Source organism: Scyliorhinus torazame, chromosome 7 (genome assembly GCF_047496885.1).
Source record: "Scyliorhinus torazame isolate Kashiwa2021f chromosome 7, sScyTor2.1, whole genome shotgun sequence".
NCBI lineage: Eukaryota > Metazoa > Chordata > Chondrichthyes > Carcharhiniformes > Scyliorhinidae > Scyliorhinus > Scyliorhinus torazame.
This window is the reverse complement of record NC_092713.1, coordinates 109,015,282-109,030,136: the sequence shown is the minus strand read 5'-3', so window position 1 is coordinate 109,030,136 and position 14,855 is coordinate 109,015,282. Positions and strand designations below refer to the sequence as shown.

At 49.9% G+C, this 14,855-nt stretch overlaps 1 protein-coding gene across 1 annotated transcript in view; it reads right to left on the bottom strand.

Moving 5' to 3' along the window:
* Positions 1 to 14,855, bottom strand: part of LOC140426443 (testicular spindle-associated protein SHCBP1L-like) — a 294,116-nt gene that overhangs the window by 34,560 nt on the left and 244,701 nt on the right. The window contains exon 8 of the mRNA XM_072511238.1: positions 13,045 to 13,295. Within this exon, the coding sequence (XP_072367339.1) occupies positions 13,045 to 13,295 (251 nt within the window). The remainder of the gene's footprint in view (positions 1 to 13,044; positions 13,296 to 14,855) is intronic.

Here is a 14,855-nt window from a genome sequence, read left to right as displayed (position 1 = left end):
TTAATGCGATTTCCTCGAGGGCGCGTCCCTGCGCGTCCTCCACATAAATCCCACAACCAGTTATGCGTCGCCCATCCAGGATCGAGGAAGATCCATCCACATAAATCCTGATGGGGTCACACGTGTCCGGGTGAGGGGGGTTCTGAGATGGAGTGGCTAGTTTTCTGGGGGGTGTTTTGGCTATAAAGGGGCCTGTATTATGGTGGGGCGAGATGATTTCACACTCATGGGGGGGGTCCGGGGTACTGTAGATTGTCCGCTAAGTATGTGTGAGTCTTTGTCCGTTTTACTGTGATGTCCCGTCCTTGTAAGAGAAGGGTCCACCTAGCAGCGCGGATTTGGCTGACGGTGCCGTCTTTAAGTCGTCCGTCTAGTAAAAGTTGGGTGGGGGTGTGTTCGGTCAAGGTGGTGATGGGGTTCAGTCCGGTAATGTAGGAAAAGTACTGGACTGCCCAGAAAACTGCGAGCAGGTGCCTCTCACAGGCTGAAAATCCCTGCTCCACAGCATCTAAAATTCGGGAGGCATAAGCTACGGGTCTTAGCTGGTCGTGCCGTTCCTGCAGGAGCACGGCTGAAAGGGTGCGGTCTGTGGTCGCTACCTCTATGGTGTAAGGGGAAAGTGGTTCGGGAACTTGTAGTGCGGGGGCGGCTATGAGCGCCTGTTTTAATGATTCCACAGCCTCCGTATGCTGCGGAAGCCATTCCCAGGGGGTTCCTTTCTTTAGGAGGTCTGAGAGGGGCGCTGCCTTGCTGGCGAAACCGTCAATGTGGGGGGCTAAGGTGGTGTCGTAGGTGCGGGTACGGCTTGCGCTAATTTCCGAAAATACAGACTTCCGACAGTTTTGACGCAACAAAATCTATCAGTTTTACCTTATAACCCTGTTAGTTACGCATGCATACACACACTTCCGAATTGTGAATTATTAACCAGAACCGCTTGAACACTTGTGGTTTTTTTGTTTTTGTTTCCGATTGGATTCTATTCAAATTGTTGGGGTTCTCCCGGAGTGGTTTTCCACTTCTATGTCGGGTCCCACCAGAGTCGCCAATTATGTTGCTCTTTTTAGCCTTAGTTTATTAGCTCCGATTACGTCACCTTTGCTCACGAGTCGCCAGGTATCTTTCTGATACCGCCACGTGGCTCAAGTTCAAGTTATGATTAATAAGTCAGCACACCGCTTAGTAAGATTTAAATCAACAGTCATTTATTATATACAACAAGTAATGTTTACACAATAATCCTACTATCTATATAATAAACCTATCACTACTGGCCAATACTTAACTTTAGGAAGAGCCCACCAGGTCAGGGAAACGAATGGCTTATCCAATCGGATCTGGCCCGCCGGATTCAAAAGGCTGCTACAGGTCGATGGCTAGGAGTCTTTCTCAGATAGCGATCCCTATGTCGCTGGACTCAAACTTACGGTTGCCGGTTGCTGTTCTTGCGGAGGTCTCGAGCAGGCGAAGAAGGGAGAGAGAGAGAGATCTGAACTTGGCCCCTCATTTTATAGGGCTCAGGGGCTTCCCGCCTCCCGGGGCGGCCCTTGACCCTGAGTCCCAAGTGATTGGACTTGTTCCCAATCACTGGGTTCGATACGTCCAATTGCGAGGCGATTCCCCGATCGGGGGGTGGTCGTTCACCTGCCTTTGTTTCGGCCACTGCAGGCGCCGACAGGTCTGGCCCGGTATTCAATTGCTAATATGTTGCAATTGTTCCCGGGGATAGCTGATTACACTGCAGATGTCTGGGTGGATGGGCTGTTAATAGCCCTGAGTATCGATCTGGGCCAACCTCTCCAGAGCCAAATATGCTATTCCGTCTGCAGCTGTCCATTTCTGTCTTGTTACCTGATTTTCCCAGCAGCCTTTCCGGTTAGCCATTTCAAATCGGGTTTTGGCCAAATTAATCGGGACAATGTCTGCACCATGCCTCCACAAATATTCTGAGAAAAAGCTTATTCTGGAAATCATATCTCGACATGGGTTAGTTGTTGATCCCAGTATTTAAAAAATATATATATTTTATTAAAGATTTTCAAACATAATTTTTCCACTTTACAAATCAACATAAGAGATAACACAATAACTAATAAGTAACATTATTTAAATAAAATAGTGAACTAGCAAAGTAACAAAAAAATAGTGCACCCCCCTTCCCCCCCCTCTGGGCTGCTGCTGCTGACGATCTATTTCCCCTTAACGTTCCGCGAGATAGTCAAGGAACGGTTGCCACCGCCTGGAGAACCGCTGAACCGATCCTCTCAACGCAAACTTCATCCGTTCCAGTTTTATGAACCCTGCCATGTCGTTTATCCAGGCCTCCACGCCGGGGGGGTTTCGCTTCCTTCCACATAAGTAGGGTCCTTCGCCGGGCTACCAGGGACGCAAAGGCCAGAATATCGGCCTCTTTCACCTCCTGCACCCCAGGCTCTTCCGCTACCCCAAATATAGCGAACCCCCAGCCTGGCTTGACCCGGACCGTCACCGCCTTTGAAATCAGTCTTGCCACTCCCCTCCAGTACTCATCCAGTGCCGGACACGACCAGAACATGTGTGTGTGGTTCGCCTGGCTTCCCAAGCACCTCCCGCACATGTCCTCCACTCTGAAGAACTTGCTCAGCCTTGCTCCCGACACGTGTGCTCTGTGTAGAACCTTGAATTGTATCAGGCTAAGCCTGGCACACGAGGAAGAGGAATTTACCCTACTTAGGGCATCAGCCCACAGACCCTCCTCAATCTCCTCCCCCAGCTCTTCTTCACATTTTCCTTTCAGCTCCTCTACCAGCGCCTCCCCCTCCTCTCTCATCTCCTGATATATTTCGGACACTTTGCCCTCCCCGACCCATACCCCCGAGATCACTCCATCCTGGATCCCCTGTGTCGGGAGCAGCGGAAATTCCCTCACCTGTTGCCTCGTAAACGCCCTCACTTGCATATATCTAAAGATATTCCCCGGGGGCAACTCATACTTTTCCTCCAGCGCTCCCAGGCTCGCAAACTCCCCGTCAATAAACAAGTCTCTCAATCTCCTAATTCCTGCCCGATGCCAGCTCTGGAACCCTCTGTCCATCCTTCCTGGGACAAACCTATGGTTATTTCTGATCGGGGACCACACCGAGGCACCCGTCACCCCCCCTATGTCGCCTCCATTGCCCCCAGATCCTTAGGGTTGCCACCACCACTGGGTTTGTGGTATACCTTTTCGGGGAAAGCGGTAGCGGCGCCGTCACCAGCGCCTTTAGGCTCGTTCCTTTACAGGACGCTGTCTCCAGCCTCTTCCACGCTGCCCCCTCTCCCTCCCTCATCCACTTGCAAACCATCGCCACATTGGCGGCCCATAATAGTCGTCCAGATTCGGCAACGCCAGTCCCCCTCTGTCCCTGCTGCGCTGCAGGAACCCCCTCCTTACCCTCGGGGTCTTCCCTGCCCACACAAAACTCATAACACTCCTATCTATTTTCTTAGAAAAGGCCTTGGTGATCAAAATGGGGAGACATTGAAACACAAAAAGAAACCTTGGGAGGACCATCATCTTTACCGCCTGCACTCTGCCCGCCAGTGAGAGCAGCAGCCTCTCCCACCTCTTGAAATCCTCCTCCATCTGCTCCACCAGCCGCGTCAGATTGAGTTTATGTAGAGTTCCCCAGCTCTTGGCTATCTGAATCCCCAGATATCGGAAGCTCCTTTCCACTCTCCTTAACGGCAGGGCGTCTATCCCTCTTCCCTGATCCCCGGGGTGTACTACAGAAAGCTCACTCTTCCCCATGTTAAGCCTATATCCCGAAAAATCTCCAAACTCCCTCAATATCTGCATAACCTCTGTCATCCCCTCCACAGAATCCGCCACATACAGCAGTAGGTCATCTGCGTAGAGTGACACTGGATGTTCATCTCCCCCTCTAACCACCCCCCTCCATTTCCTAGAGTCTCTCAACGCTATGGCCAGTGGTTCAATTGCCAGCGCGAACAATAATGGGGACAGGGGGCACCCCTGCCTTGTTCCCCTATGTAACCAAAAATACTCCGATCTCTGCCGATTTGTGACGACACTTGCCACCGGGGCCCCATAGAGGAGCTTGACCCAACTGACAAACCCCTCCCCGAACCCAAACCTCCTCAACACCTCCCATAAATACTCCCACTCTACCCTATCGAATGCCTTCTCTGCATCCATCGCCACCACTATCTCCGCCTCCCCCTCCGCCGGGGGCATCATTATCACCCCCAACAGCCGTCGCACGTTGACATTCAATTGTCTCCCCTTTACAAACCCTGTCTGGTCTTCATGCACCACCCCCGGGACACAAGCCTCGATCCTCGTCGCTAGCACGTTTGCCAGCAACCTGGCGTCTACATTCAGGAGCGAGATGGGCCTATATGACCCGCATTGCAGCAGATCTTTATCACGCTTCAGGATTAGTGATATCGTCGTCTCCGACATTGTCGGGGGTAGAGTCCCCTCTTCTCTGGCCTCGTTAAAGGTTCTCGCCAGCAGCGGGGCCAACAAGTCCACATATTTCCTGTAAAATTCCACCGGGAACCCGTCTGGTCCCGGGGCCTTCCCTGCCTGCATGTTCCCCAGCCCTTTGGTCACCTCATCCACCCCAATTGGTGCCCCCAGACCTGCCACCTACTGCTCCTCCACCCTTGGGAACCTTAGTTGGTCCAGAAACTGTTGCATCCCCTCTTTTCCCTCCGGGGGTTGGGACCTAGATAGCCTCTCATAAAAGGTCTTAAACACCTCATTGACCCTCCCTGCTCTCCGCTCCGTAGTTCCCGTGTCATCCCTAACTCCCCTTATTTCCCTCGCCGCTGTCCTCTTACGGAGCTGGTGGGCCAGCAGCCGGCTCGCCTTTTCCCCATATTCGTATCTCATCCCCTGTGCCTTCCTCCACTGTGCCTCTGCCTTCCCTGTGGTCAGCAGGTCAAACTCCATCTGAAGTCTTCACCTCTCTCTATATAGTCCTTCGTCCGGGGCCTCCGCATATCTTTTATCCACACTCAAAATCTCCCCCACTAATCTCTCCCTTTCTTTGCCCTCTTTTTTCTCCTTGTAAGCCCTAATGGAGATCAACTCTCCCCTAACCACTGCCTTCAGCGCTTCCCATACTACCCCCACCTGGATCTCACCGTCATCATTGGCCTCCAGGTACATCTCAATACATCCCCGCACCCTTCCACAGACCCCCTCATCCGCCAATAGTCCCACATCCAGTCGCCAGAGTGGGCGCTGTTCCCTCTCCTCTCCTAGTTCCAGATCCACCCAGTGCGGGGCATGGTCTGAAACGGCTATGGCCGAATACTCCGTTCCTGCCACCCTCGAAATCAGTGCCCTGCTCAAAACAAAGAAATCTATCCGGGAGTATACCTTATGGACATGGGAGAAAAAGGAAAACCCTTTGGCCAATGGCCTGGCAAATCTCCATGGATCCACTCCCCCCATTTGCTCCATAAACCCCCTGAGGACCTTGGCCGCTGCCGGCCTTCTTCCGGTCCTGGATCTAGACCGATCTAACCCTGGATCCAGCACAGTATTGAAATCCCCACCATTACCAGGCTTCCCACCTCCAGGTCCGGGATACGTCCCAGCATCCGCTTCATAAATCCCGCGTCGTCCCAGTTCGGGGCATATACATTTACCAGCACGACCTCCTTTCTCTGCAATCTACCACTCACCATCACATATCTACCACCGTTGTCCACCACTATATTCCTAGCCTCGAATGACACCCGTTTCCCCACAAATATCGCCACCCCTCTATTTTTCGCGTCCAACCCTGAGTGAAACACCTGTCCCACCCATCCTTTCCTGAACCTAACCTGATCCGCCACCTTCAGATGCATCTCCTGAAGCATGACCACGTCTGCCTTCAGTCCTTTTAAGTGCGTGAACACTCGGGCCCTCTTGATCGGCCTATTTAGGCCTCTCACATTCCACGTGATATCAGCCGGATTGGGGGGCCACCCGCACCCCCCCCCCCCCCCCCCCCCCCAGATCCCCATCTAGCATGGTTACTCCCCCCATGATGCTTCCAAAAGTCAGCTGACTCCAACTGACCCCGGCTTCCCCTCGCTCTCTCCTTGACCCCACCGTGTGTGGAACTCTCATCCTCCTTACGCCTATCTTCCCGCCATCATCTCCCTAGCGCAGGAAAAACCCCGCGCTTTCCTGGATCGGCCTGCCCCAGATGGCGCAGCTCCACCATTCCCCATCCCCCCCTCAGTCCCTTTTTCCACCGGCGCCCACATTTCTCGGTCCCCCCCCGTCAAGAAGAGAAAAAAACCCCGTCCATCATCCCGATACTGTGAACCTCCCATTCCCCAATTTACATTTCTATACATCAACATCGTCATCTCCCCCACAGCATCAGTCCCTCAGTTCTGGTCCAATTTCTCTTCTTGGATGAAGGTCCATGCCTCCTCCGACGTTTCAAAGTAGTAATGTTTGCCTTGGTGCGTGACCCACAATCGCACCGACTGCAGCATCCCAAACTTTATTTTCTTCTTGTGAAGCACCGCCTTGGCCCGATTAAAGCTCGCCCTCCTTCTCGCCACCTCCGCGCTCCAGTCCTGATACACTCGTATCACCGCATTCTCCCACCTGCTACTCCGTACCTTCTTGGCCCAGCTCAAAACCGCCTCTCTGTCAGTGAATCGGTGAAATCTCACCACGATCGCCCTTGGTGGTTCTCCAGCCTTTGGTCTCCGCACAAGGACCCGGTGAGCCCCTTCCACCTCCAGGGGGCCCGAGGGGGCCTCAGCTCCCATAAGCGAATGGAGCATCGTGCTCACATAAGCCCCAACGTCAGCTCCCTCCACTCCCTCGGGGAGACCCAGAATCCGGAGGTTCTTTCTCCTCGAGCTGTTCTCCAGGACTTCGAGCCTTTCGATACATCTCTTATGTAGCGCCTCGTGCGTCTCCATTTTTACCGCTAGGCCCAGAATCTCATCCTCGTTCTCAGATGCCTTCGCCTTCACCCCACGGAGCTCTATCGCCTGGGCCTTTTGCGTTTCTTTTAGCCCTTCGACTGGCAATAACATCGGCGCCAGCACCTCCTTCTTTAATTCCTCCACACACCGTCGGAGGAATTCCTGCTGGTCCGGGCCCCATGTCGTCTGGGCTCCATCCGTCGCCATCTTGCTTCTTCCTTCTCTTCTCTGCCGCTGCTCCAAAGGATCCTTCGCAATCTGGCAATTACCACCGATCTTTTCCATACACACCCGGGGGGACTCCTTCCTTCGTCACCCACACTGGGTTTGGTCCAAAAAAAATTCCGTTGGGGCTCCCAAAAAGAGGCCAAAGGTCCGTTAGAACGGGAGCTGCCGAAACGTGCAGCTTAGCATGCATCGCCGCAACCTGAAGTCCCTGATCCCAGTATTTTGACTCAGTTGATTCTCAAGGTAGTGGATAGTCAATAAAACAACCCTACTAAGGTTAACATGCCAGGAATAATTTTCGAAGTAACAGGTCCCTAAGCTCAACCCCTTCCTCATGGGCTCTCTTCTGAGAAGAATAATGATAACTAGCAATAGAGGTAGAAGCTACAGTCACTAATTTGTCAGCAAGTTTGTGATTATTCTCTCTTTTTCTTTTATGCTCAATTCTAGGATAAATATGGATTCCTAATTGCTGGCTGCACCTGCATACTGACTGTGGTGATGTGCATCAATGTAAATACATGTAGACTAGCTGGACACTAGAGGGAGCACCAGAGACATCACACCACACACATGGGGCGGGATTCTCCGACCCCACGCCGGGTCGGAGAATCGCCGGGGGCTGGCGTGAATCCCGCCCCCGCCGTGTCCCGAAGTCTCCACCGCCAGCGATTCAGCGTGGGCGGGAATCGCGCTGCGCCAGTCGACGGGTGGAAATCGCACCCCGCCGGTCAGCGGGCCCACCCCGCCGATTCTCCGGCCGGCAATGGGCCAAAGTCCCGCTGCTGGAATGCCTGTCCCGCCAGCGTGGATTAAACTACCTTTTGAATGGCGGGACAAGGCGGCACGGGCAGGCTTCGGGGTCCTGGGGGGTGCGCGGGGCGATCTGGCCCCGGGGGGTGCCCCCACGGTGAACTGGCCCGCGATCGGGGCCCACCGATCCGCGGGCGGGCCTGTGCCGTGGGGGCACTCTTTTTCTTACGCCTTCGCCATGGTCTTCACTATGGCAGAGGCGGAAGAGACCCCCTCCCCTGCGCATGCACAGGGTTGACGACAGCAGCCGCTGACATTCCTGCGCATGCGCCGACCTGCGTCGCCCAGCGTAGACCTTTCGGCCCCGGCTGGCGTGGCGCCAAAGGCCTTTCCCGCCAGCCGGTGGAGCGCAAACCACTCCGGCACGGGCCTAGTCCCTCAAGGTGAGGGCTTGGCCCCTAAAGGTGCGGAGACTTCCGCACCTTTGGGGCGGCCCGATGCCGGAGTGGTTCCCGCCATTCCATTACGCCGGAACCCCTGCCCCGCCGGGTAGGGCAGAATCCCGCCCATGATCTGCCTCTTTCCAGTGGAGACAGTCAGTGAGTATAGAGACACAGGGTTGATTCAAATCACTCCCACCACGTGGATTGCAGCAACTGGTTAGTCAGTCTGGGTAGCTATAGTAGGATTAGCAGTAGTGTCGAACCCGAGTAATAGAAGTGTAAATAGTTTAATAAACGTGTTGAAGTTATCTCCACGTCTGAACCTCCTTTGTCAAGTGCACCACAAGGAAGCCGCTTATGTTGCACCTAGAACATAACAAATCATGGTACCAGCAGTGAACTGTTTCAATCCATATAGCCATACCTCAGCATACAGTGACAACCAGCAACAATACCCAGGCAAGATGTTCGAGATCCGGGTCCCGCAGCAGCTCCAGTGCCACGGCGATCTCTGCGAAAACTGGCGGGTATTCCGGCAAATGTTTGAAATCTTCCTGGTAGCAGCCGACCTACAAGACGTGGCCAATGCTGAAAAGACAGAGCTTCTGCTCACCATCGCCAGTGCCAGAGCAGAAGAAATCTTTTTAAAATTCAAGTTCTCCAAAGGGCAAACAGGAGTGTTTTCCAGGCAGTCCTGGACAAATTCGGCAAATACTGTGAGGAAAACACACTCCAACCAGCAAGAAAAGGTAAGAGAAGCGCCAGTACTCACCACGAGGCTGAGATCCCGGAGCAGGGAACAATTGTGATCGGTGGCCATCTTTCTGAAGGGACTGCACTTGCGCAGTTGCGCGAGAAGCGCACAGAACGGCAAGGTCCGTTTGCGCATTTGCGAGACGCCGCGCATGCGCAATCACGAAAACGGCCTTCAGTACAGGAACAGCGATGCGCAAACGCTTCCTACATATGATGTCACATGCGTCATGACGTCAGAGGCCCCGGACCACACCCATTTAAAGAGGAAATGTCCCAAATCAAAGAAAAAATCTTTTAAAGCCGTAAAACAACCTTCCTTCACCTGGAATGACAGCACAATGCCTCAAATTGAACCAGGAAATGAAATTAACCTCCGAAGAACCCTGCAACAAGCAGTTACCTATGCCCAAACCAATGATTCTGACCTTGAATACTTCGAGACCGATCTTTACATTTTCTCTGGACCTCGCGAGCCCAATGCCAGCTCCGACGCAAACAGTGATGATATGGTCCTGGAAGACATCGACTCAGACAAACCTTTCGCCTTGGGAGGCTACCCCATTACCAAATCCGAACCGCAACTAGACCTGTACAAGCCCCCAGAGAGCGGCCTGCTGACACATAGCCTGGTCCACGCACCGCTCAGGGTTCCCGACTCTACAAAAGAAGACATGCAAGACTCCACACCGCAGTCCTTGCATGAACAAGAAGTGACTCCAGTGTCACAAGCCTTCACAGCGAGCTTTTGGACAGACTCCACGATAGAAGCAACGCAAGACTCCGACGCGCAGTCCTTGCAGGAACAAGACCATGAGGGTCTAGCAACCTCCTCTGACCAACTAGACGATGCAAGTCTGCCATGCTCAAGCAAACAGCAAGAAGACTATGACAGTCTACCATGCTCCAGTGCACAGCAGGACGACCATGACGGTCCATCATGCTACAGTGAAGAACAAAGTGACGATGACAGTCCAAGCCCAAATGAAGGACAACAGCAAGACAATGACAGTCCACCCACATTGTTTGCACCACCAGATGAAGACTCTGACAATTTACCCAACCCAAGTGAACAACAAGCAGCTACTGAGGCTCTACCCACGGTACGTGAGACGAGTGATGACAGCATCCCACTTCCCATGCAAGATGTGCAAAGTGACAGACCTCAGCTAGTGTGTACAGAGGCACTCGACGATCACTGTGAGACCACTGACGACTCCGGTGACACCACGATACTTCCACCCTCATTCGCTCGAACCTCTCCACAAGTCAATGCATTCCTGCATGTTCCGACTCCAGCCGTGCAGCTTCAAGAAATCTCAGCTGACTCCAGTGAACCTGCTAAGACTCCGGACGGGAAGCATCAACAAACCAACACTGACTCAGTTAAAACAGACTAGACTCCAGATGGGGAGCAACCAAACGCCGACTCTGATTCACGTAAGCCGGACTTTACTTCAGACAGGGGGTGCCGCAACCTCAGTGATGGCACGATCATGGTGACAGCAGATGCCACAACGACAGGAGATGGATCACTTAACAATTACACTGGGTCAGTAATAACAAGCAGCGGCTACAGTCCAAGAGGAATACATCAATATTCAACACAGCTATATCCACACATTTTTTCCACACTAGCAGTGTAGCCAATGACAGCTCATGCTGGACAAACCCAGTATTCAGGCATGCAGCAGCAAGCAGTCTATGCAGCATATTCTCAAATAGGCCAGCACCACGGATTGCCCACTAATGGAATCAAGACCGAAGGAGGACTACCGCAAGCACAATCTGCACTACAGACTGGATGCCTTAGTTACAGCCCATCTGCACCCCAGCCTGGCCAGACGGCATATTCCTATCAGATGCAAGGTTCTAGTTTCACACCATCACCAGGTATTTATGTGAGCAGCAATTCTGTTTCCAATTTGACAAGCTTCAACGGTTCTCAGCAGGATCACCCTTCCTGCACAGCATGTGGCCAGAACCAGTATGTACAGTCTTATCCAACTTCAACATATGGCACATCCATGACCTCGAATGATACTGTTGATGGTACCTCTTCAACGTCAACACCTTATCAGCTACAAGATGCCATCCGACAGCACCATCACAAACATCGAAAAAGAAAGGGACTCCAAATCAGACAGCGAAGTGATTTGACCACTTCTTGGTTCCTGTGGCACAGGGACGTTGATGGCGTTCATAACCAAGAGGGACATTTGACCATGATGATTGATGGTTTTTGGACTCACACGAATGATTTGGACTTATTGTTTAATCACTGTTCCCATGACTTGTATATACCTTACCTTATCTACCTGCTCTTTATTCAATTTTCTCAAAGTGTACAGAAAATATGTAACATATAAAAAAGGGGAGATGTGGTGATGTGCATCAATGTAAATGCATGTAGGCTAGCTAGACACTAGAGGGAGCACCATAGACATCACACACACACACACTCAACCAATAGATCAGTTAGATAGGACACGACCAATGGACATTCACAATACACACAGAGGTGACACGACCACAGGAGGGCATTACAACAACCCATATATAAAGGACACCACACACATGATCTGCCTCTTTCCAGTGGAGACAGTCAGTGAGTAGAGACACAGGGTTGATTCAATATCACTCCCACCACGTGGATTGCAGCAACTGGTTAGTCAGTCTGGGTAGCTATAGTAGGATTAGCAGTACTGTCAAACCTGAGTAATAGAAGTGTAAATAGTTTAATAAACGTGTTGAAGTTATCTCCACGTCTGTACCTTCCTTTGTCAAGTGCACCACAAGGAAGCCGCTTATGTTACACCTACAACATAACAAATCACTGACCTTTTGAGATTCATGTTGTGGTAAAATGGACTGCGGCCTGAATTTTAGACTCGATAAAATTGGGCACTCTAAATTAAGAATTGGACATTTTAAATCACAGTCAGCTCCAGGACTGCTCTGATGGAAATTCGAACTTGGCCAAGTTCAAATACACTAAACACAGACAAACTGCCAGGACATGGCTGGACCTGCCCTGTCAATCACCCATCAGGAGATAATCGGTCTAATTCATTTGGATCAATTGTTTTGGGTTGCCCAGATAATGCTAGACATTCCGGCACCCAGTTTTCCTGTCATTATCATATATGGAGAGAGTTTACGTACAAACAATACACCTAGGAATGGACCCCTGGGGTTGGGTTCCTGGTGTCCTATAGATTTGCAATCGACAACACTAATGGGTATTATGACCCCTGACCCGAGACCTCATTGGCTGAGGGCCAGAGAACTTTCTGGCAAGATGCCAAGAGAGGTATAAAGATCGACCAACAGGACCTTCCCCAGCGAAGACACGGCTTAGAGGTAAATGAGAAGATTGGATGACCGACCAGAGACAGAAGGAAGCAGCGTGCAGCCACCTTCACCGACGAAGGGCCTGAGGAATCAAGACTCAGAGAATCAGACCCGTAGCTCGGCTCTTGGGATCATTTCGTACTGCTTGGGATAATTTAAGAAGGGTAACTGTTTTTACTGTTTGATAAATAAATTTGATTGAATCTTACACTTGTATTTGTCCTTTATTCATCTCGCAAAGAAAGGCACCTGAGTAAAATGTTGTTGGGTTTTACAGACAACAGTGCACTAGGACACATAGATCCCTCTGCATTTCAGAGCTTTGTAATCTCTCACCATTTAGATATGCTTCTTCCTGCCAATATGGGCAATTACACATTTTCCTGCATCATACAACATTTCCCAGATCTTTTCCCACTTACTTAACCTATCTACATCCCTTTGTAGCCTCCTTAGATCCCCTTCACAACTTACTGTCCTACCTATTTTTGTGTTCCAAACTATGTGAGGTAAAGCATAAGTCAAGTTCAAAGTTTCTGAATGCAGACTGCTTTCGATTTTGCCACCATGTTATACTAACCTGAGCTCCTGTCAGTTCACAGTTTTTCATTGTTAAGGCTGCTCCTGTGAGAACACAAATGCCAGTGCCTTCACATTTTAAAAGACAATCTTCAAGAGCCATGTGGCCAGATTCTACTACCACAATGCCATCAGTAGTTCCCCGCTGTACTAAAGTCAGGTGAACTAAGCTAATGTTTTGAGATTTTGAAGCCACAAAATTGTCTTGTGTAGGATCTGAGAAGATTACGATTTCTTCCCGGCTTCCAGCTCCTGTTAATGAAGCACATCAATTTTTATTCTCAATATATATTTATCAATGCAATTACTTGCATCACTTTTGATTGAACTAATGATCACATTCTTTTTATAAAGGTCTTTAAATTTCAATGTCACTATTAAAACAAAGATTTGTTACACACGTTGAACAAACCTATTTGAAGTTCCCCACATCATATAGCCACTATGAGCAGTTTGAAGGCAGAAAACAGTAAAATAATTTTAAAAATTAGGAGTCCTCAGTCTATTAGACTCAGTAACCTCTTGACATTGATCTAATTATTTTGTTCTATTTTGGATTTTATCAACACATTTATGTCAGTAAAAATGAAAAAATGACATTAGTAAGAATGTATGTCAGAAATGTTTGACAGCAGCAAACATTTGGGTCAGGTCTTGTACTCCCAACTCCCAGGGAACAAGTAGATGGAGTTCTCCATCTAATCTAACCTGACCTCATTTGTTTCTGTACATTCAGATAATTTTAATCACCCCATGACCTGCAGCAGGGGCACTGACTGATGACTTCAGGACCTTCTAAGGAATATATAGCAACATTCGTCTTCTGTCACCCTGTGGGTAGGTAGCACTTGTCTCTGAACCAGGGGGTAATGAGTTCAAGTCCCACTTCAGGGAGCTGAGAACAAAATCTAGACTCTGAGGGAGTGCTGCACTGTTGAAGGCGTTGTTTTATAGATGGGTCATGAAAGCAAGGCTCCATCTGCTCTTTTGGACAAATATAAAAGATGTTGAAACACTATTTCACACAAGAATAGGGAATTATCCTTGGTGTCTGTTATAACCTGCCTGCTTACCATTGGTTGGGGACTAACGGAGAAACCATTAGTAAACTCCAAGTATAAATAAAGCTGGCCAGTTTAGGAACCAGCAGGAAGGAGTGTGCAGCAAGGGAAGTTGCTGCTGCTGTTACATATATATATATATATATATATATATATATGTTATTGTAAATATATGTTATTACTTTGTATCCTTAAAACTTGTGCTGGAATCTTCGTGGCCCTCACAAAAGTGTCCTAGCTAATATCATATCAATTGTTCGGAAAACAAAGGTAGTTTTAATATTTGTGTTGGTAAACATTAAAAATAAGGTACAGTTTTAACTGAGTTTAATTTATTGTCTATGCGCCTGGAAGTGTAAAACCCATAATTACATTCATGCCAGACAAAGGTGTTTGTATGTGTGAGATAAGTTAAATTCAGGGGTAGCATAGTAGCACAATGGTTAGCATCGCTGCCTACGGCGCTCAGGCCCTGGGTTCGAATCCTGGCCCTGGGTCACTGTCCGTCTGGAGTTTGCACGTTCTCCCCGTGTCTGCGTGGGTTTCATCCCCACAATGCAAAGATGTGTAGGATAGGTGAATTGGCCACACTAAATTGCCCCTTAATTGGAAAAAATAATTGGGTACCCTAAATTTAAAAAATAAATAAATAAATAAATTCCAACATGTTTTTATTGTGCTTAGAGAGGGCTATGGCATGGAGAATAAATACAAGGCAAAAGCATGAAGAAGCAAAGCTGAGTAGAATCTC